Source organism: Crinia signifera, chromosome 12 (genome assembly GCF_055691185.1).
Source record: "Crinia signifera chromosome 12, ASM5569118v1, whole genome shotgun sequence".
NCBI classification, from domain to species: Eukaryota; Metazoa; Chordata; class Amphibia; order Anura; family Myobatrachidae; genus Crinia; species Crinia signifera.
The window spans coordinates 82,028,744-82,051,672 of NC_139228.1; the positions used below are offsets into that span (position 1 = coordinate 82,028,744).

At 46.3% G+C, this 22,929-nt stretch overlaps 1 protein-coding gene across 1 annotated transcript in view; it reads right to left on the reverse strand.

The window, feature by feature from the left end:
• The window catches only part of AKAP6 (A-kinase anchoring protein 6), a 203,886-nt gene that overhangs the window by 120,494 nt on the left and 60,463 nt on the right, over positions 1-22,929 (reverse strand). The window contains exons 3-4 of the mRNA XM_083167534.1: positions 15,398-15,649; positions 12,065-13,207 (exon numbers count right to left, since the gene is read on the reverse strand). Of these exons, the coding sequence (XP_083023660.1) occupies positions 12,065-13,207; positions 15,398-15,649 (1,395 nt within the window). The remainder of the gene's footprint in view (positions 1-12,064; positions 13,208-15,397; positions 15,650-22,929) is intronic.

Genomic DNA, 22,929 nt, shown 5'->3' on the forward strand with positions numbered 1-22,929 from the left:
CTCGCTCTGTTCTTTCTCCACTCTTTGCAGTGCTCCGCAGATTATGTCTGATTGTGTGAGTAGTGTAGCTAAACACCAGTCTATTGGAGCCCCTCACACAGATTACTTAAAAGGTAGTAGCTTGGTCACTAAAATCCTTCCGGGATTTCTACTGTGTCTCGCCTCCTTGTCACATACCACGGTTGGGGTATTTATACAGTTTGGTCTGCATCCCTATATTGTATATAGAAGCTCTGGATTTGATTTCAAGGCCTGTCGCTAAGGTACCTGTGCCAGCGCAGCTGCAATGCTGAAGATTCAGCCCACTGTCAGTCACTTAGGCCGCTCCTTTGCACTGGCCCTCTCTGGTGGATGCTGAGGTTGTAGACTGCCTCACTGTCACTGCATGTCTCTCAGCACTGGGGTCTCAGATCACTGTCTCCTTGGTATGTGGCCCCACACAGCCTCCATTGGCTGTAACACCGCAGCATTTCTCACCTCTCTCATCAGTACCTCAGACTGCCTCCCCAACGGTTCCTCACTCTCCACTGTCATCCCCTGACACTGGTCATGTGACCAACTCCTGACCTCTGAAACAGTTGCAGAGACTGCTGGGAATTGTCTGCCTGTAAAATTACAGACCTGTGTGTAGCACAATGCACCCTGTCAGACATACAGTAATACATCACAGGAGCAGGGTATTACATTCTACCCCACTAGAATCTTGCATGTCCTCATGCAACAGGCATTATTTACAATGGAAGGTTGAGCAGTACCTACTATAATTTCACATGACAATTAAACATTTAAACATCAAAAAGAGAAATACATACATTATATAACAGATCACTCTATATTACAGAATGAGGTCTACACTGAACATGTGGTGCACCTTTATTATTTTGCTTAGACCTCCATATAGCCTGTTGTATCATGAAGGCAAACTTCTCTCCACTTATTGTAGTGTATCCATTATCCGGGCCAAACTTATCTTCATAAGAACATGTCTTGGCCTCCTTAGCCATTCTAGGGATCTCTTCAGGGACACTAGATTTAGACTGTGACAAAACTGAATCTGAACTATGAGGCTTAACTGGACCTGATCTCTCAACCTGGGATGTTTGGATCACCTTTTCTGTGTCTATTTCACGATCATTGGTACTTGAATCTGTCTGACCAGAGTTGGCCAAATTAGCATCGGTGTCTTTAACTCTCAGTTTGTTCTCACCTCCTGCTTCTGGAAGAAGTCACCACCAGACTACATCCTGTGGGATCTGTTGTGTCTTTTCACTCTGTTCCACAATATCTGGTTCGTCCACTTTAACTAATGCTTCATTCTGCTTTATGACATTGTGTTCTTGTTGTCCGTGTCTACTTGGTCTCAGCTGGTCATTTGGCAGGTCCTGATATTTCTGGTCGGGCTGCGGAGGATCTGCATTCCATCTATTAGGTGTAACGCTTTGAACTCTTTCCTCAGTGCATTGAACTTTTCTTGGTTCTTCTCTACCGCTGTTCTGGTAAATCTGCTGACAATTGCAAGGAGGATCTCTATAACGTGGACAGCGCCAGTACTGGCTGTGTTCTGTGATTGGTCTGATCCCTTGCACCAGAGCACCGTTTGGACCAGTTACATTTATGGCTTTGAGGCCCTTCTTTCCATTTGCCAAATTGAACTCGACTACTTCTCCACTTCCGAGACTCCGGAAGCACTCTTCAGGGTTGGTCTTAATGGCAGTGTAATGTACAAAAACATCTTTCTTGGTGTCATTCCTTTTTATAAAGCCATAGCCATATCTCAAACTAAACCAAACAACTCTCCCCATAACTTTTTTTGTGCTACCTTCAGGCTCTGGGTCTGTAGCTAATGTGACAACTGTTCTAATTTGGTTCTGGACTACAGCATTAAGATCCACATCTCTGGGCTGTCTACAGTTCCGTTCAATATGCCCACTTCTCTTACAAAATCTGCATATTGGCTTGCCTTGTTCATCAAACCGATCTGACGATCTTCGTCCTTGGCCTCTTGTGGTCGCCCATTGGGTCTGGCCTCGGCTATCCTGCTCCTGGTTCCACCCTCTGCGCTTGAGTACCGCTTGTTCACGTAGATCTTTTAACTCTCTTCCCATTTCAGCAAGACTCTGCATGATTTTGTCAAGTTTGTCAGTGAGAGCCCTGGACGTATCTCGACCGGTCTGGGCTTGTTGTGTGCCAGTTCCTTTTACAGCATGTGTCAAAATCTGGGCTGCCTGTTCTTCTTCCCCTGCATCATCCTCTTCTTCGGCCCCCAAAGCCAAGTTGTTTTCATTCTCATCACTCTGGTTTAAGCCTAAAATCTGAAAAATCGATTCTTTGAACTCCGGAAAGGTACTCTTTACATTCTGCTTTCTCCACATTCGCAACTGTGCGCATGTGGATTCCCCCTTTGCTCCTTCGATGAATAAATTCACCAGGGTCTTGTCATCCTGTGTTCTCTCTCCAGGTTCTCTTGCCCGTATGGCCTGCATGGCCTCCTGCAGTGCCAATGCATAATCCTGAAGAGACTCTTGCGGTTTCTGCTTCCTGGCATAAAGTTGTCCCTTTAGGTCAGCTATTGTCCGTGCATCAAAAATTCCGGCTAATTTCTTAAGCATTCCTTGTACTGTCGCTCTCTGTTCTTCTGTCCATGATTTTACCTCCCTCCTTGCAGGCCCTTTTAACTGTCCTATAAGGATTTCAACTTGTTGAACATCGCTCAAGGGACACAGCTTAAACATGGACTGCATTCTGTCCTTAAAGTCTCTAAACGTGGTTGCACCTGCAACACGGTTACATCCTGAGTATATGGGTAACCACGGGGCCCCAAAGTAATAAGGAATCATGATAAGTGAGTTTTCCATGGTGTTCCCCCTTCTTCTGGTGGATACACCATCTGGTGATGGTAGGATTCTCCTTTTTGTTACGTCAGGTGTTTGGGGCTCTGTTCCCGACATTTTGTCTTTCCTTAATTGCTGTCTTCTGGTTTGATCCTGTTCGTGGACGCCAAGTTGTAATGACCCTTAAATTATCTTGTACCAGCTTGGATAAAAGTTTAACAAAACTTTATTTATACACAATATAATTTACAATTAATAAATATCAACACGCATCTCCCAACTTCTTCCAATTTCACTTTCCAAGCTATATATAATGGTTAATTTACCACAAATATTGTATACATTTTAATAAGACATCGCATGACATAAGAAATTATACAAATACCTTACAGTATCATATACCTTAACACAACAATACGCAAAGTTCAAGTTCCTTCTCTAAATTGCTGTTGAAAGTCTCTTTGGAAAGGCTCTTAGATTTATTTCTGCAGAATGAGAGTATGATCACTCCACTGAACCGTAACTTTGTTTCACGGAACGTTAACAAGGTAACACTTCTTTAATTGATAAATATAGTCACTGTAACCTTTGATGTTTTTCGCTAAAACCAATTGTCCGAAGATATAAATAGCTATTTATATATTTTGGCTCCTAGTCAGCTGACTTAAGTAAATTGTTAATACCTGCTGCAGGGTACTTTTAGTAACAACTGTATTCCATTTCATGTTTCCTATTAGATCCTGTGTAATCTCTCGCTCTGTTCTTTCTCCACTCTTTGCAGTGCTCCGCAGATTATGTCTGATTGTGTGAGTAGTGTAGCTAAACACCAGTCTATTGGAGCCCCTCACACAGATTACTTAAAAGGTAGTAGCTTGGTCACTAAAATCCTTCCGGGATTTCTACTGTGTCTCGCCTCCTTGTCACATACCACGGCTGGGGTATTTATACAGTTTGGTCTGCATCCCTATATTGTATATAGAAGCTCTGGATTTGATTTCAAGGCCTGTCGCTAAGGTACCTGTGCCAGCGCAGCTGCAATGCTGAAGATTCAGCCCACTGTCAGTCACTTAGGCCGCTCCTTTGCACTGGCCCTCTCTGGTGGATGCTGAGGTTGTAGACTGCCTCACTGTCACTGCATGTCTCTCAGCACTGGGGTCTCAGATCACTGTCTCCTTGGTATGTGGCCCCACACAGCCTCCATTGGCTGTAACACCGCAGCATTTCTCACCTCTCTCATCAGTACCTCAGACTGCCTCCCCAACGGTTCCTCACTCTCCACTGTCATCCCCTGACACTAGTCATGTGACCAACTCCTGACCTCTGAAACAGTTGCAGAGACTGCTGGGAATTGTCTGCCTGTAAAATTACAGACCTGTGTGTAGCACAATGCACCCTGTCAGACATACAGTAATACATCACAGGAGCAGGGTATTACACCAGTACAAGCGCGGGGAAGTGTATGGGATTTATGCCTCTGATATGATATATAGAGCCATGCCATATTTTTGGTTTGTTTTCAATACTTTTCTTTTACCCAGTTGGTGTGGATGTGATTATTTGTGATCAGTGACCCTCACATGCGCAGACAGAGATGGAAGTACAGGGGTTTGGGTTGAAATAGTTTAAGGACCTTCTCTAACTGAGGGGTAGATGTATGAAGCAGTGGAGAGGAAGTGAGCCAGAGGAGAAGTTGCCCATGGCAACCAATCAGCGCTCAAGTAACATCTATAGTTTGCATAATATAACATTATACAGAGCAGCTGATTGGCTGCCATGGGCCACTTCTCCCGTATCACTGCATCACACATCTACCCCAGGCCCTGAACTACATGCTACATGGGTCTGTTGTATGAGCACTGTCCAAGTTCACGTCCAATCCATCAGGATACAGAAGCGTTGCCCATGTCTGGTGTTTGTCAGGAGGCCCCGAGAGCTGACAGGAAAGATACAGAGCTGGCTGTAGTCAGACATGTGAGGAGCAGAGTTTCCGAGTGGGAGATTAACTAGAGCTATGCAGAGATATTGGGCCAGATGTATTAAGCCTGGCAAAGAGATAAACTGGAGTTAATGTGGAAGGAGATAACGCATCAGCCAATCGGCTGTGTTTGAAATATGGCAGTTGGGAGTTGATTGGCTGCTGCGTTATCTCCTTGCAATTTAACTCCAGTTTATCTCTTTGCCAGGCTTAATACATCTGCCCCACTCTGTGCTAGCCGGGAACAGCGCAGCCAGCCCACAACCATGGTGTGATCAGGAAGTCTGCGCATAGCAACCAAGAGTGTGCGCCTGTACTCAACTGGGTGGGGATTATTAAATCGACAGTGTCTACCACTATTGGCCAACAGGCAGTAGGTCTACACAGGAAAAGGCAACACAAGTTTTCACAGTTTTTTGTGGTTTTTGGTTCAACGTGGACACCGTATTAGCCTGCCGCATCCCCTCACATGACTCGCTCTGCTCGAAAATTCATGTAGACCGTTTCTTGTTTCGACCATAGACATATTGAACCTTTTGCTTGTGTCTACCTTTTGTCAAGGTCAAGCTAGACTATGCCGACCTTTCCATGTGTCGACCTATTGACTGTCCACCTAGACCCATCGACTGGATAGCCCGGAGATAAATGGGCATCATGTAAGTGGTGCGGAAACTACCGGATTCTGGGAGACAGTAGAGACATGAGTGATTATTCTCAGGGAGTGGACGGAGAGTCAGCTCTTGGGCAGCAATTAGGGTGGCCAATCCCGGAATCAGGATCGGCAGGATCCCGGGATTTGGCCCATAACACGCCGGGATTTCAATCCCCGGATTGGAGTTTCCAATCCTGGGATTTCGGGATTAGACGCAGTCTAATGCCAGGCAGCGTCTGAGTGTGTGCTCAGACACTGCCCGGCTTCTCCCTTCCCTGACAGTGTGGCTCTGCGCAGCGTGACGATGCCAGAGGTCATGCTGCGCAGCCCAAGCAGCAGCTCCAAGTCCTGGGTGCACAGAATGACTGCATGACGCAGTCTGCATCGTCCGCTCGCCCGTTCGCCCGGCTCTTGGAACCTGCTGGCACCCACTCACCCGCCCGGCTTCAGTGATCGGTCGCCCAGCCCACCCTCCCAGCTTCACTGACCGGCGCCCCCCCCCCGCCGCACTGCACCGCACGTGTAAGTATATATGCAGGGAGGCTGGGGCGTTTTTTTTTTATTAGGGAAGCCAATCCCGGGATTGGGCATTTTTCAATCCCGAATTCCGGGATTGAAAAAATGGCCCGGGACTGGCAACCCTAGCAGCAATTTAGCATGGAGCTTTGCTTTAGCCGCATGCCCCTGACACTCACATGACACTCACATGACGCTCACATGACGCTCACATGATGCTCACATGACACCGATCTATTACGTATTGTCCTCTAGTTTCAGTTCCATGCAAAGTGAGTTCGACAAAGTTACAACCAAGAGGGCGATAGCTCAGGTCTAAATTCGCTCCCTCGGCCGATGGTGAGGGTTTGCACATGGGCGAATATGGTAAACCCATATATGGGAAAGCTCAGGTCATTTATTACTATGGTACTTAGTCCCGGCTCAGGTAATTTCTTAGTGTGGTACTGAGTCCCCCGCTCAGGTCATTTCTTAGTGTGGTACTGAGTCCCCGCTCAGGTCATTTCTTAGTGTGGTACTGAGTCCCCCGCTAAGGGAATATGTTAGTGGGGTACTGAGCCCCCCGCTCAGGTCATTTATTAGTGTGGTACTGAGTCCCCGCTCAGGTCATTTATTAGTGTGGTACTGAGTCCCCGCTCAGGTCATTTATTAGTGTGGTACTGAGTCCCCGCTCAGGTCATTTATTAGTGTGGTACTGAGTCCCCCGCTCAGGTCATTTCTTTGTGTGGAACTGAGTCCCCCGCTAAGGGAATATGTTAGTGGGGTACTGAGTCCCCCGCTCAGGTAATTTCTTAGTGTGGTACGGAGTCCCCGCTCAGGTCATTTCTTAGTGTGGTACTGAGTCCCCCACTCAGGTCATTTATTAGTATGGTACTGAGTCCCCCGCTCAGGTCATTTATTAGTGTGGTACTGAGTCCCCCACTCTGGTCATTTATTAGTATGGTACTGAGTCCCCTGCTCAGGTCATTTATTAGTGTGGTACTGAGTCCCCCACTCAGGTCATTTATTAGTGTGGTACTGAGTCCCCCGCTCAGGTCATTTATTAGTGTGGTACTGAGTCCCCCGCTCAGGTCATTTATTAGTGTGGTACTGAGTCCTCCGCTCAGGTCATTTATTAGTGTGGTACTGAGTCCCCCACTCTGGTCATTTATTAGTGTGGTACTGAGTCCCCCACTCTGGTCATTTATTAGTATGGTACTGAGTCCCCTGCTCAGGTCATTTATTAGTATGGTACTGAGTCCCCTGCTCAGGTCATTTCTTAGTGTGGTACTGAGTCCCCCGCTCAGGTCATTTCTTAGTGTGGTACTGAGTCCCCCGCTCAGGTCATTTCTTTGTGTGGAACTGAGTCCCCCGCTAAGGGAATATGTTAGTGGGGTACTGAGTCCCCCGCTCAGGTAATTTCTTAGTGTGGTACGGAGTCCCCGCTCAGGTCATTTCTTAGTGTGGTACTGAGTCCCCCACTCAGGTCATTTATTAGTATGGTACTGAGTCCCCCGCTCAGGTCATTTATTAGTGTGGTACTGAGTCCCCCACTCTGGTCATTTATTAGTATGGTACTGAGTCCCCTGCTCAGGTCATTTATTAGTGTGGTACTGAGTCCCCCACTCAGGTCATTTATTAGTGTGGTACTGAGTCCCCCGCTCAGGTCATTTATTAGTGTGGTACTGAGTCCCCCGCTCAGGTCATTTATTAGTGTGGTACTGAGTCCTCCGCTCAGGTCATTTATTAGTGTGGTACTGAGTCCCCCGCTCAGGTCATTTATTAGTGTGGTACTGAGTCCCCCACTCTGGTCATTTATTAGTATGGTACTGAGTCCCCTGCTCAGGTCATTTATTAGTATGGTACTGAGTCCCCTGCTCAGGTCATTTCTTAGTGTGGTACTGAGTCCCCCGCTCAGGTCATTTCTTAGTGTGGTACTGAGTCCCCCGCTCAGGTCATTTATTAGTGTGGTACTGAGTCCTCCGCTCAGGTCATTTATTAGTATGGTACTGAGTCCCCTGCTCAGGTCATTTATTAGTGTGGTACTGAGTCCCCCGCTCAGGTCATTTATTAGTGTGGTACTGAGTCCCCCGCTCAGGTCATTTATTAGTGTGGTACTGAGTCCCCCGCTCAGGTCATTTCTTAGTGTGGTACTGAGTCCCCGCTCAGGTCATTTCTTAGTGTGGTACTGAGTCCCCCGCTCAGGTCATTTATTAGTGTGGTACTGAGTCCCCCACTCAGGTCATTTATTAGTATGGTACTGAGTCCCCCGCTCAGGTCATTTATTAGTGTGGTACTGAGTCCCCCGCTCAGGTCATTTATTAGTGTGGTACTGAGTCCCCCGCTCAGGTCATTTATTAGTGTGGTACTGAGTCCCCCGCTCAGGTCATTTATTAGTGTGGTACTGAGTCCCCCACTCAGGTCATTTATTAGTGTGGTACTGAGTCCCACACTCAGGTCATTTATTAGTGTGGTACTGAGTCCCCCGCTCAGGTCATTTCTTAGTGTGGTACTGAGTCCCCCGCTCAGGTCATTTATTAGTGTGGTACTGAGTCCCCCGCTCAGGTCATTTATTAGTGTGGTACTGAGTCCCCCGCTCAGGTCATTTATTAGTATGGTACTTTTTTAAAAACCAAACTTGGGTTTTGGATTGCATGTACACAGTCCCAATGACATGATTTATTTTATACATTTTTAAAGATTTTTAGCAATTTTAAATTAATACAAATCCAAATCCAAACCAAAACACTTGAGGGTGGTTTTGCCAAACCCAAAACACTGGTTTCCGTGCTCATGTCTAATAAAATGCATAGATGTTTATAGCATACTTGCCTACCCTCCCGGAATGGCCGTGAGGCTCCCGAAAATCGTGTCTGTCTCCCTCCTGACCCCCCAGGAAGGTAGGCAGGCAAGTCTCCCGCTTTCCCCCTGCACCCCACTTACCCACGGCACCAAGTCCAGGATTTTGCAGGTCTGTGGCAAATGGGCAGGGCTAAAGTGACGAAAATCCCATAATTTCTCATCATTTTAGCCCCTCCCCCAATCCACGGACCCGTGAATTGCCACATTTGAGTGGCATGGGGACATCAGCCAAGTCCCGCCCCTCCTGGCAGCAGTACCTGGTCTCCTCACCGGAAAGTCGGTAAGTATGGTTTATAGATACAAAACGTGACAGGCTGTAACAATACTCTGGACACTTTTCTGGTTGCAAATTTGACATTTTCGTTAGAAATCTATTGTGTCTTGGACAATTCCAATGAAGCTGGGTTATCTGTGCAGACACTTATATTAACAGAGGTTAAATGAAGGGAATGTGCTTGTTTGCTGAGCACGATCTGCTGGTACAGCAATAACTGTAGATGTATAATCATCTTCCTCTGCTAACCATCCTCCCGCCTTGTTAATATGCAAATTAGACAAACATCGTAAGATGGCGTGAAAGGACGCCTCGAAAGATCATGCTTTCATTTTTTTTTTATTATTTGAAAACTCGTCTCAGAATTCCTTTATTTCATGTGATCAATGAGAACCAATCAGAACATAGAGATGGGCACACATCAGATTAAGTGTACCCAGCACAATATCATCAGTGACAGGGTACATTGGCAGGTGCATACACACTTGCCGATGCCGGGCGCAACAAGCGACGGTAAGGGGAGCATAGGAATGATATCTTCCGTCATACTGCATATACAGATGACAGAAGATGTGGCGCAAGGTTCCCATACACGGTACAATGGTGCTATGCAGCGCAATACGATGTGCGTTCCCCCAGGCATCCCATCGCACAGCACCTAAAGTCTTTGAAGCCCATGCTTTTTGAACTACGTCCCGATCGCATCACATTGCACGCAATTCCCATGCAATGCGATGTAGTTCAAAACGCACAGAAATATTGTAACGTGTATAGGCACCTTTAAAACCCGCAAGAGCGGGCATCCTTAGTGATATAGCGCCTACATACTAGATGGTATGCGCCAACATACTGTTAGCCATATTGTTATTGTGCATTTAGTTTACATTTATCACCTAGTGTGTACGCAAGTAAGGACTTTAGAAAAGCACTTTACCAAATAATGAATTCTTTGGCCAGGATGTACAAAAGGGAAAATGCAGCCAAAGGCTGGAAAATTGCCCATTTTTGAATTTGGCGACATTTCCCATAAGCACAAAGCTCCAGAATGTGATGAGAAAACCTGATAGGCCTGTGGGCTTCTTATCGGTTCCTCTGAGACGGAGCCAGTGGAATATTACATTCTACCTTGGGTGGCTATTCCCGGGATCTGGCACCCAAAACGCTGGGATTTCAATCTCCGGGTCTTTTCTCAGCCTTAATTACTATGTTACTATGACTGTGCATGTGCAGTCTAATGCTGGGCAGCATCTGAGCACCCGCTCAGACGCTGCCCTGCTTCTCCCGTCTCCGGCATCGTGGCTCTGAGGTCAGAATTCACACTGCGCAGGCCACACAGCCGCACAGCCCGCCTCATCATGGACTAAGCCCAGGTCATGTTGGAGTAGTCTGTCTCCACTCTAGCATTGGATTCAGTGTGTCTGCTCTAGTGTTTTCCCCCTAGTGCTAGCTTATGCAGGAGGAGACGTCATAGTGACATAGCACCTGTTAATAATTACACTGCCCGAGAGGGACGGAGAGGTGCCTGGCATTCATCCTATGAGAGTCTGACTGCATGGACGTGCAGCCAACAGTCTCCTGCAGTGTGAGAGACTTCACCTCATCACAGGAACATGTCACTCATACCCCTTTAACACAAGCCTAAATTCCCAGGTTGGGCCCGGGAACAACCGGCGACTAGCGCTGGTGTGTAAGGTTCCCGGGATTTCAACCTTGCTATCGAGCAGGGTTGTTCCCGAGTTCAACCCGAGGTCCTGGCTGGTGTGAAAGGGGTAGGAGTACTCACCCGGGTTGCCGGTCATCAGTGTTGGCTGTCTCCACCTACTGCCCACCTCCTTCCTGCCTCCTTCCCACACCAGAAAATGCAGGGACTTTTCTGGTGTGAAAGGGGCCAACCGGGATTTCCCCCGGCATGATCCCTGGGCCATAATCCCAGGTGGGTCCCTGCATTTTCTGGTGTGAAAGGGGTATCAGTTATAGCTTCCGCATAACTACTGTACCACACTGTTATCTGTATGTGAGTTCCTGCCCCTTAAGGAGTGCAGGGTCCCGACAGTCATTTACCCCCCTACATGCGGGGGCCCGACGGCCACCGGCTATTCTCCCTCGTGGGGGTCCACTACCCCCATAGAGGGAGAATAGAATAGGTGGCGAGCGTAGCGAGATGTAACCCTTAAAAAGTGATACAATGGAGAGTGATAAACCAACAACCAATCAGCTGCTAGCTGTCATTTTTCAATCACAGTCTATGACATGACAGGTAGGATCTGATTGGCTGGTGGTTTATCACTCTCCATTTTATCAATTTCAAGCTTGGTACATCTGGCCCCTTTCTTTTATACTCCACCCCTCCTTGATTAGTCACATTGGTGCTTCAAATATATTTATGTGACTTTAGTATAGTTTCAGAATACTTACTACATTTTCCGTCCCCTTCTTCAGGATAAGCCTGGAAGGAGACGCTGCCGGCCACTTCGGGGGATAGGCCAAACTGTCATATCATTCGGCCTTAATCCTGGCCATGATTTGCTTCTTTTAGCCCCACCTCCTCAATGCAGCACCATGATTTCATTGTTTATCTACCCATCCTATCTGCTTCACTAGGAGCCGCGGAGATGTAAGAGCTCCGCCCACTCCTTCCAATGTGCGGGTATCTACCCATCCTATCTGCTTCACTAGGAGCCGTGGAGATGTAAGAGCTCCGCCCACTCCTGCAGAGTGCGGGTATCTACCGGAAAATCCAGGAGTCTCCCGCAAGGTCTTCTGTGTACCCTGCTTTAACCGTTTCTGTTTCTGTTTCATTGTTATAGTCAGTACTAATTATCAGGAAAATTAGGTTCCGGAACTCTGAGAGGTATTTACAAAAACCTATATCTGCTAATATTGCACCAAATACACAATCAAAAAATTCCTATGTCTAACAGTTCCACCCTTGGAAAAGTCCCCTTATGTTCCCAGGAAAGTGTCTGTTCTCTTACCTGGATTCTGTCCCACACGTGTCTGTCGTTGTCCTGTCTCTGTATGTCCCACATTAGCCTCTGTATTAGAGCTGCTTTGTTCTGTCGCCCGCTGTGTGCTGGACCACCGAGACGTGGACTTGATTGCCCACTACCTTTCACATACAAGGACGTGTCACTTGGAGTACTAGGAGAGAGACAACGGGGTGAGCTGGGCCCAACCTCTGAGCCTGAACTGACCTCCCAATCCTCCACATCCCTTAGAGGTGGTTGTGGATCTCCAGGGGTTGGAGATACCAGTTGTGAAAGGCTACCAAGGTGCAAGGCAAGAAGGTCGGCTTGGTGCAAGTGTGAGGGTAAGGCCAGGAACTCATCTGACCCATACCAATTGTCTGTGCCTAATTCTTGGGGTGGTGAAACCAGCAGTCTGTTAGCATGTATCTCTCTCTGATTTTCATACGGTGTGCAGCACTGGGAGGGACTAGGACTATCAGGGGACTGTCTATCATCAAGGGACAGGTGCCCTTGACTGTCCTCCTCTCTCATCCCCATCTTCTGTGCTGTAACATCTTCTTCAGGTACTTGGCATTTAAAAGTTGGTGGGGCTGTAGAAGAGTATGTGGGTGTTAGGCTAAGACTGAACTGTTTTTTGGGGGAAGAAAGACACACAGGCAGGGAAGAGTTCATTTGAGTAGATGCTATGTTGTCCTTCTGGACCCAGTCAATCACATCATTCAGAAACAGTCCCTTCTTTGGCAAAGAGGGCTGAGTGGGAGAGTCTCCTCCATGGTCGCTGCCCTCCGGGAGTGGTCTTTTTGGTGTGGTGCTTTCAGTAGGAGGAAAGGTTTTCAGAGCTTGATGTCCTTGGTCATCCATCTGAGGTGTAGACTCTTTTTCCATCTCAGCATCAAGCGGGGGATCCTTGTCAGGAATGACGCTTAAAAGACCCGGGCCCTTAAAGAGATCTGGAAACTCCTGTTGCATAGCTGTGTATGTCCAGTCTTCTAGGGGCTTCGCCGGTGGAGGTGGGGTGTCTTCTTCCCTGGGACTGTAGTCGGATAATTCGAAGGCAGTTATCCCACAATCCAGAGAGAGGTAGTCTGGGGGGCATCGAATCGTCAGTTGACCAGAGCCATCTACTTCAGTGAGAGCGTCCAACCGGTCCTGGAATAAGAACATAGTGTATTAATATCCAGTCCTAAGTAACAAATGTACACAAAGGGGGAAATTTACTAAGATGTGTATTGTACTTCACATGTGATGTTGCTATGGGCAACCAATCAGAATCTACTTCTTATTTATTTAGCACCCTCTAGAACAGGCATGTCCAACCTGCGGCCCTCCAGCTGTTGTGAAACTACACATCCTTGCAATACTTTTAGCATTCCCTAATAGAAATACTATGGGCAAGGCATGCTGGATGTGTAGTTTCACAACATCTGGAGGGCCGCAGTTTGGACATGCCTGCTCTAGAAGATAGTAGACGGGATCTGATTGGTTGCCCGTAGCAACATCACATGTGAAGTAGACGTAGAATACACATCTAAGTACATTTTCCCCAAAGTGTTGTACCCTACAGCACTGAGGGGTAGATGTATGAAGCATTGATATGGGAGAAGAAGTGAGCCAGAGGAGGAGTGGCTCATGGCAACCAATCAGCTGTTCTGCATCATTTTATTTATGCAAATTACACATGTAACTGCAGTGCTGATTGGTTGTCATGGCCCACGTCTCCTCCCTTAACACTTCTTCATACATCTACCCCTGAGTAATAGTCCTGACCATGGCATTATCTGTGTGGAGTTTGCATGCCCTTCCTATGTTTAGTTAGGTTTCCTCCCATTGCTCCAAAACTGTATCCTGAGGAAACTCTGGGCAGTGCTGCACTTCCTGGTGCTAGTGGCCACACCCTCTCTGCGTGACATCATGCCTGCATGGGCTGGCGACACTATATAACTTATGATTAATAATAATAAAAATACAGCAGCAGAGTAGGACATACTTTGAAAATCCTGTGACGATTTACATATATGAGTCGAGTACTGTTTGCCCACAAGTAAACGGTCCCTGTGCAACACACATTTCAAGTCAAAGAGGTGATTGCAAAAGGCAATTTCCTATATAAAGTGTACATAAAACTTAGTAGTTTGTCCTTGCTATAACAGAACAATGAGAGGGTGTACTGCTGCATACTGTCATACTGTACTCATTGATCTGCATTGTATTTTATCAGGTGTCAGCACTTCTGGGTGCTGCAGACCACAATAAAACAGCCACACAGAGGAAAGCAGAGCAATGCTAATAAGTGCGTGTGTCCTTGTCTGCTCACAGTATTTATTGGACTAAAAGCATTAAAGAAAAAACATTTTATGCCAATGTGCAAGAGCACTTACATATAATAAAGTTGATGCAAAGCTCCTGAAGCAACAACACTCATGTAAACGCTATGTAATAATAAGTAACTTGTGTGGCGGTTTGAAACTGCTGCGTATCACTGGCACTTTTGAGTTCCTAATCGCTGGAATTACTACTCAGCGGTCTGGAGGGTGATTCTCAAACAGCCCTGGATGTGTGACGTTTAGGGGTGGCCAAAGCAACATAAAACCACCAGAACGCTATCTGGCCAATCAGAAACTAATACATAACATTACATTTGGTATGTAGGCAATTATTATGCATTGGATGAGGTGGAAAAAAGAATAATTATAGCTACCAAAATGACTAATTCAGTATAAGACGTAGATTACCGAAATCGCTATTAGACAATTTTCTGTAATCTGTGCATTCGGCAGCGCGCACGTGTGACCACTCAAACTGTGGTCCCATTCAGAAAAATACAACGATAGTCTAAAGGGGGCCATACACACGCAGATTTATCTGCAGATCTGGCTGGTTGGAACAAAAACATGGTGATGGATGAGAGCAAATGACAGTTGACCATTTGCTTGGAAATGCTGGAAAACTGCCAAACTGTCATTCATCCATAACCATATTTTTGTTCCAACCAGCCAGATCTGAAGATAAATCTTACTAGTGTATGGGCACCTTAAGGGCCGTTGGTGAAGGCGATGTGGCGGCATTGAGACAGCAATGCGGGGGTGAGGTCTGAACAACGCAGATCTGTCTGAACATTTGTGGGACAGGTTGCGGCGGCTGAGTGACATCACAAAGCCTCTACACCCATTGGCTGGGTGAGAGAGTTTAAAATTCGGAAAAATAGGGGAGAAACACCAACTGCTGCCAGTGAGTCAGTTTGAAATGGCAGTTGGAGGCAGTTGATGGAGCAGCCATAAAAAGTAGTTATCATGGTCATATCCCTTCCCTTTCCCCAGCCCTCCCTCCGCTGCTCCTTGCCTCTTGGTCCACCTTGGTGAAGGACTGCAGGATGTCCGTCTGACGGGTATAATTGCCGTTGCTGTCCTGCAGCCCTTGTAGGATCCTCTCCCTCAGGACCAGCACAGACACCCGGAGCTGGTGCCACAAGAGCTGCACTGTGTGTATATCCACAATAACATTGACAGAGTACGACAGGAGCTTCAGGGAGAACTCGGTGTCCAGCAGAGCATGGATCTGTTCCACGTGATCTGAGATATCCTCACAAATTTCCTGCCAGAGAGAGACGGAATTAATGTTACAGAGATAATAGACTGGCAAAGGCAAGACATACAGGAGCGTATCCAATACAGTCATACAGAGGCGAAAAACAGATGGACAGTAACAGGAAGTAATGAGCGACGCAAACAAGCAAATAAACAAAGCTGAAAAGGACAATAAATCTGAAATGAAAGCTTTATGTTATATATATAGTTATATACAGTAATTATAATTATACAGGCCTCTGATGATATAACTTCCTGTAACATAAAGAAGCCTATTCGGATTTTACCAGCTCATAAGGGGTTAATGAGCGCAAAGGCTAAGACATAGAAATAAACATCTTACATTAATACGACACATCATAGCTGTGCAAAGATTCAAAAATGATATAAATATATTATAGAAAATAAGGTACCAAGCCTCTGCAGTCATGTTTCTGTCCCCAAAGAGCTTGCAATTGAGTACGTTGCTGCGGCCATTGGTGATGATCAGATTAGCTGTAAGCTCTGTATAAAGGAGCATGGCACTGGGCAGCCCCCGACTGTGCCTGTGCGTGTCCCCAGATCCATGACACGAGAGGACAGCTGCCACAACCCTTTCAGCTGTCGCCCTATTTTGCAGCTATAACACACAGAGCTGTTTCTATGGGTGGCCCCGTCTGAGGATTTACACACAAACACTTTATATCTCCTTGTAAGTTGGGGGCTGCACAGAAATAGCTGCTCAGGTGCCCGCACGCGGTGAGATGTGCTCCATGCGTTTTGTACTAGATCGTATCTCATTCAAAATGCATGCGATGTGCTACAACAGCGCGCAATGCGATCTAGAAAGACGCACGCGCTGTACATGCTGTTTATACATTTGCGAAGTGATGTGCGCGGGAGTGCGTATTTCACAGGCAAAATGCACCGTGTATGGGGGCCATTAGCCCTGCTCACTCCCACATGAGCCCACCTCAGTGTAAATGCAAGACGGACCTCGCGTCACACAATTCAAACATCAGCATTTCGGTATCAAAGAGGGCACATGTATCAAATGCTTTGAATAAACAATGCGAGCATTCCCTACCTGCAGCCGAATTATGTCCCCACACCTGGTCTGTCAGTCAAACCCAAGATTTAGGGCCTTTCCAGCGTCTGGAAGGACCCTTCTCTGAGCCATGTCCTCTGAGGCCAGTCGCTCAATGCCCCTCCTAAAAGCTATTTTAGGAGCTGATTTCTCACATGGGGAATGTGACAGAAAATGGGAGAGACCCTTTCACCCCCAGCAGTGCAGGAGGCTGACACACATCCCTGACACATTGCAGGAAAGATACAACGTGCTTGAGGGTAACACATTGTCGGCAGATAAGGGTAACGCCACCTATACAGCGACTCTCCACCATGGTACAGCTGAGGGGATCTGTCCAAGGAGCATATCTATTATTAATTGCAGCCAGCTCTCAATATTAAAGATTCCCTGTCACAGCAATGAGTGGGGCTCAAAGTGTAAACAATGTTATGTTCAACAGTGTTTGTCGACACAAAATGGTGGACACGCATTATGTCGACAGGTAGAAAAGGTCTAGCAATCTCCCTCATGTCACCTAGCCCACATTACACTGTTACATCATAGTTACCTCCCCTCCTGCATTCTGCAGGAGACTCCCTGATAGAGCAGCAATCTCCCTCTCTCCCTCATTAGTCTAGCAATCTCCCTCATGTCACCTAGCCCACAATACACTGTTACATCATAGTTACCTCCCCTCCTGCATTCTACAGGAGACTCCCTGACATAGCAGCAATCTCCATCTCTCCCTCATTAGTCTAGCAATCTCCCTCATGTCACCTAGCTCACATTACACTGTTACACCATAGTTACCTCCCCCCCCCCCCTGCATTCTGCAGGATACACCCTGACATAGCAGCAATCTCCATCTCTCCCTCATTAGTCTAGCAATCTCCCTCATGTCACCTAGCCCACATTACACTGTTACATCATAGTTGCCTCCCCTCCTGCATTTTGCAGGAGACTCCCTGAAATAGCAGCAATCTCCCTCTCTCCCTCGTTAGTCTAGCAATCTCCCTCATGTCACCTATCCCACATTACACAGTTACATCATAGTTACCTCCCCTCCTGCATTCTGCAGGAGACTCCCTGACATAGCAGCAATCTCCCTCTCTCCCTCATTAGTCCAGCAATCTCCCTCATGTCACCTAGCTCACATTACACTGTTACACCATAGTTACCTCCCCTCCTGCATTCTGCAGGAGACTCCCTGACATAGCAGCAATCTCCCTCTCTCCCTCATTAGTCTAGCAATCTCCCTCATGTCCCCTAGTCCACACTACACTGTTACATCATAGTTATCTCCCCTTCTGCATTCTGCAGGAGACTCCCTGACATAGCAGCAATCTCCCTCTCTCCCTCATTAGTCTAGCAATCTCCCTCATGCCACATAGCCCACATTACACTGTTACATTTTTGGGAAAAAGGAATGAGAGATAGATACATTTACATTGAATCATCAGCACCATTTCCCAGCACTTTAGGAAGTATAGTAGCTCTTACTAACTGCTTTGGGGCTCATCTACATTTGGATATAAGTCATTCTAAAAGATTCCTCTCAGATGTAGCAGTGCACACCCACGCTTCTAGGTGCCATTTTCACAATCTCTTTTCACAATATCTCCATATATGAAACTAGACACGCCCTTTGGGTGGAGCATGACACCCCCCCTCATTAGGGCACTGTGCAAAATTCTGCTACCAACTATACTCTCCCTGAAACTAGTTTTCGAAAGTAGGCAAGTATGTGATAGACAATGTCTAGGTTGACAGTCACTAGGTTGACACCGGAAAAAGTTCGAAATACCTTAGTATGACACTGCCAAAAGGTGGACACAAGCTTATGGTCTACATAGGTAAGGTCTATCCACTGTATACATTTATCCGTGGGTTAAGTGCTAGGCCCTGTTACCACAGAGATGTCCATCATTCCTTATCCTCAGAGCATAGTACTGTAGCTGATTTTCCAAATAACCATAAAAAAGACAGTTTGTTGTGCAGCAAAGTGGATTTGTTATTTTATTAGTGATACTCATATCCTCATAGATACGTTTACTATAGGATACTCTATTGTACTTTATTTATTCCGCTATCTACTGTGCAGTATCAGCAGGTCACCGATATCCACTGTATTATCATTACTGTGCAGTATCAGCAGATCCCCGCTATACAGTATTATCATTACTGTGCAGTATCAGCAGGTCCCCGCTATACAGTATTATCATTACTGTGCAGTATCAGCAGGTCCCCGCTATACAGTATTATCATTACTGTGCAGTATCAGCAGATCCCCGCTATACAGTATTATCATTAGTGTGCGGTATCAGCAGATCCCCGCTATACAGTATTGTCATTACTGTGCAGTATCAGCAGATCCCCGCTATACAGTATTATCATTACTGTGCAGTATCAGCAGGTCCCCGCTATACAGTATTATCATTACTGTGCAGTATCAGCAGGTCCCCGCTATACAGTATTATCATTACTGTACGGTATTAGCAGGTCCCCGCTATACAGTATTATCATTACTGTGCGGTATCAGCAGATCCCCGCTATACAGTATTATCATTACTGTGCGGTATCAGCAGGTCCCCGCTATAGAGTATTATCATTACTGTGCAGTATCAGCAGATCCCCGCTATACAGTATTATCATTACTGTGCAGTATCAGCAGATCCCCGCTATACAGTATTATCATTACTGCGCAGTATCAGCAGATCCCCGCTATACAGTATTATCATTACTGCGCAGTATCAGCAGGTCCCCGCTATACAGTATTATCATTACTGTGCAGTATCAGCAGGTCCCCGCTATACAGTATTATCATTACTGTGCAGTATCAGCAGGTCCCCGCTATACAGTATTATCATTACTGTGCGGTATCAGCAGGTCCCCGCTATACAGTATTATCATTACTGTGCAGTATCAGCAGATCCCCGCTATACAGTATTATCATTACTGTGCAGTATCAGCAGATCCCCGCTATACAGTATTATCATTACTGTGCAGTATCAGCAGATCCCCGCTATACAGTATTATCATTACTGTGCGGTATCAGCAGATCCCCGCTATACAGTATTATCATTACTGTGCAGTATCAGCAGGTCCCCGCTATACAGTATTATCATTACTGTGCAGTATCAGCAGGTCCCCGCTATACAGTATTATCATTACTGTGCAGTATCAGCAGGTCCCCGCTATACAGTATTATCATTACTGTGCAGTATCGGCAGGTCCCCGCTATACAGTATTATCATTACTAGCAGATCCCCGCTATACAGTATTATCATTACTGTGCAGTATCAGCAGGTCCCTGCTATACAGTATTATCATTACTGTGCGGCATCAGCAGGTCCCCGCTATACAGTATTATCGTTACTGTGCGGCATCAGCAGATCCCCGCTATACAGTATTATCGTTACTGTGCGGTATCAGCAGGTCCCCGCTATACAGTATTATCATTACTGTGCGGCATCAGCAGGTCCCCGCTATACAGTATTATCATTACTGCGCAGTATCAGCAGGTCCCCGCTATACAGTATTATCATTACTGCGCGGCATCAGCAGGTCCCCGCTATACAGTATTATCATTACTGTGCGGTATCAGCAGGTCCCCGCTATACAGTATTATCATTACTGTGCGGTATCAGCAGATCCCCGCTATACAGTATTATCATTACTGTGCGGTATCAGCAGGTCCCCGCTATACAGTATTATCGTTACTGTGCGGTATCAGCAGGTCCCCGCTATACAGTATTATCATTACTGTGCGGCATCAGCAGGTCCCCGCTATACAGTATTATCATTACTGTGCGGCATCAGCAGGTCCCCGCTATACAGTATTATCATTACTGTGCAGTATCAGCAGGTCCCCGCTATACAGTATTATCATTACTGTGCAGTATCGGCAGGTCCCCGCTATACAGTATTATCATTACTAGCAGATCCCCGCTATACAGTATTATCATTACTGTGCAGTATCAGCAGGTCCCTGCTATACAGTATTATCATTACTGTGCGGCATCAGCAGGTCCCCGCTATACAGTATTATCGTTACTGTGCGGCATCAGCAGATCCCCGCTATACAGTATTATCGTTACTGTGCGGTATCAGCAGGTCCCCGCTATACAGTATTATCATTACTGTGCGGCATCAGCAGGTCCCCGCTATACAGTATTATCATTACTGCGCAGTATCAGCAGGTCCCCGCTATACAGTATTATCATTACTGCGCGGCATCAGCAGGTCCCCGCTATACAGTATTATCATTACTGTGCGGTATCAGCAGGTCCCCGCTATACAGTATTATCATTACTGTGCGGTATCAGCAGATCCCCGCTATACAGTATTATCATTACTGTGCGGTATCAGCAGGTCCCCGCTATACAGTATTATCGTTACTGTGCGGTATCAGCAGGTCCCCGCTATACAGTATTATCATTACTGTGCGGCATCAGCAGGTCCCCGCTATACAGTATTATCATTACTGTGCGGCATCAGCAGGTCCCCGCTATACAGTATTATCATTACTGTGCGGTATCAGCAGATCCCCGCTATACAGTATTATCATTACTGTGCGGTATCAGCAGATCCCCGCTATACAGTATTATCATTACTGTGCGGTATCAGCAGATCCCCGCTATACAGTATTATCATTACTGTGCGGTATCAGCAGGTCCCCGCCATACAGTATTATCATTACTGTGCGGTATCAGCAGATCCCCGCTATACAGTATTATCATTACTGTGCAGTATCAGCAGATCCCCGCTATACAGTATTACCATTACTGTGCGGTATCAGCAGATCCCCGCTATACAGTATTATCATTACTGTACGGCATCAGCAGATCCCCGCTATACAGTATTATCATTACTGTGCGGCATCAGCAGATCCCCGCTATACAGTATTATCATTACTGTGCGGCATCAGCAGATCCCCGCTATGCAGTATTATCATTACTGTGCAGTATCAGCAGGTCCCCGCTATACAGTATTATCATTACTGTGCGGTATCAGCAGATCCCCACTATACAGTATTATCATTACTGTACAGCATCAGCAGGTCCCCGCTATAGAGTATTATCATTACTGTGCAATATAAGCAGATCCCCGCTATACAGTATTATCATTACTGTGCGGTATCAGCAGATCCCCGCTATACAGTATTATCATTACTGTGCGGTATCAGCAGATCCCCGCTATACAGTATTATCATTACTGTGCAGTATGAGCAGATCCCCGCTATACAGTATTATCATTACCATGCAGTATCAGCAGATCCCCGCTATACAGTATTATCATTACTGTGCGGTATCAGCAGATCCCCGCTATACAGTATTATCATTACTGTGCAGTATCAGCAGGTCCCGCTATACAGTATTATCATTACTGTGCGGTATCAGCAGGTCCCCGCTATACAGTATTATCATTACTGTACAGTATCAGCAGGTCCCCGCTATACAGTATTATCATTACTGTGCGGTATCAGCAGATCCCCACTATACAGTATTATCATTACTGTGCAGTATCAGCAGATCCCCGCTATACAGTATTATCATTACTGTGCGGTATCAGCAGGTCCCTCTATACAGTATTATCATTACTGTGCAGTATCAGCAGGTCCCCGCTATACAGTATTATCATTACTGTGCAGTATCAGCAGATCCCCGCTATACAGTATTATCATTACTGTGCGGTATCAGCAGATCCCCGCTATACAGTATTATCATTACTGCGCGGTATCAGCAGATCCCCGCTATACAGTATTATCATTACTGCGCGGTATCAGCAGATCCCCGCTATACAGTATTATCATTACTGCGCGGTATCAGCAGGTCCCCGCTATACGGTATTATCATTACTGCGCGGTATCAGCAGATCCCCGCTATACAGTATTATCATTACTGCGCAGTATCAGCAGATCCCCGCTATACAGTATTATCATTACTGTGCGGTATCAGCAGGTCCCCGCTATACAGTATTATCATTACTGTGCGGTATCAGCAGGTCCTCGCTATACAGTATTATCATTACTGTGCAGTATCAGCAGATCCCCGCTATACAGTATTATCATTACTGTGCGGTAACAGCAGATCCCCGCTATACAGTATTATCATTACTAGCAAATCCCCGCTATACAGTATTATCATTACTGTGCAGTATCAGCAGATCCCCGCTATACAGTATTATCATTACTGTGCAGCATCAGCAGGTCCCCGCTATACAGTATTATCATTACTGCG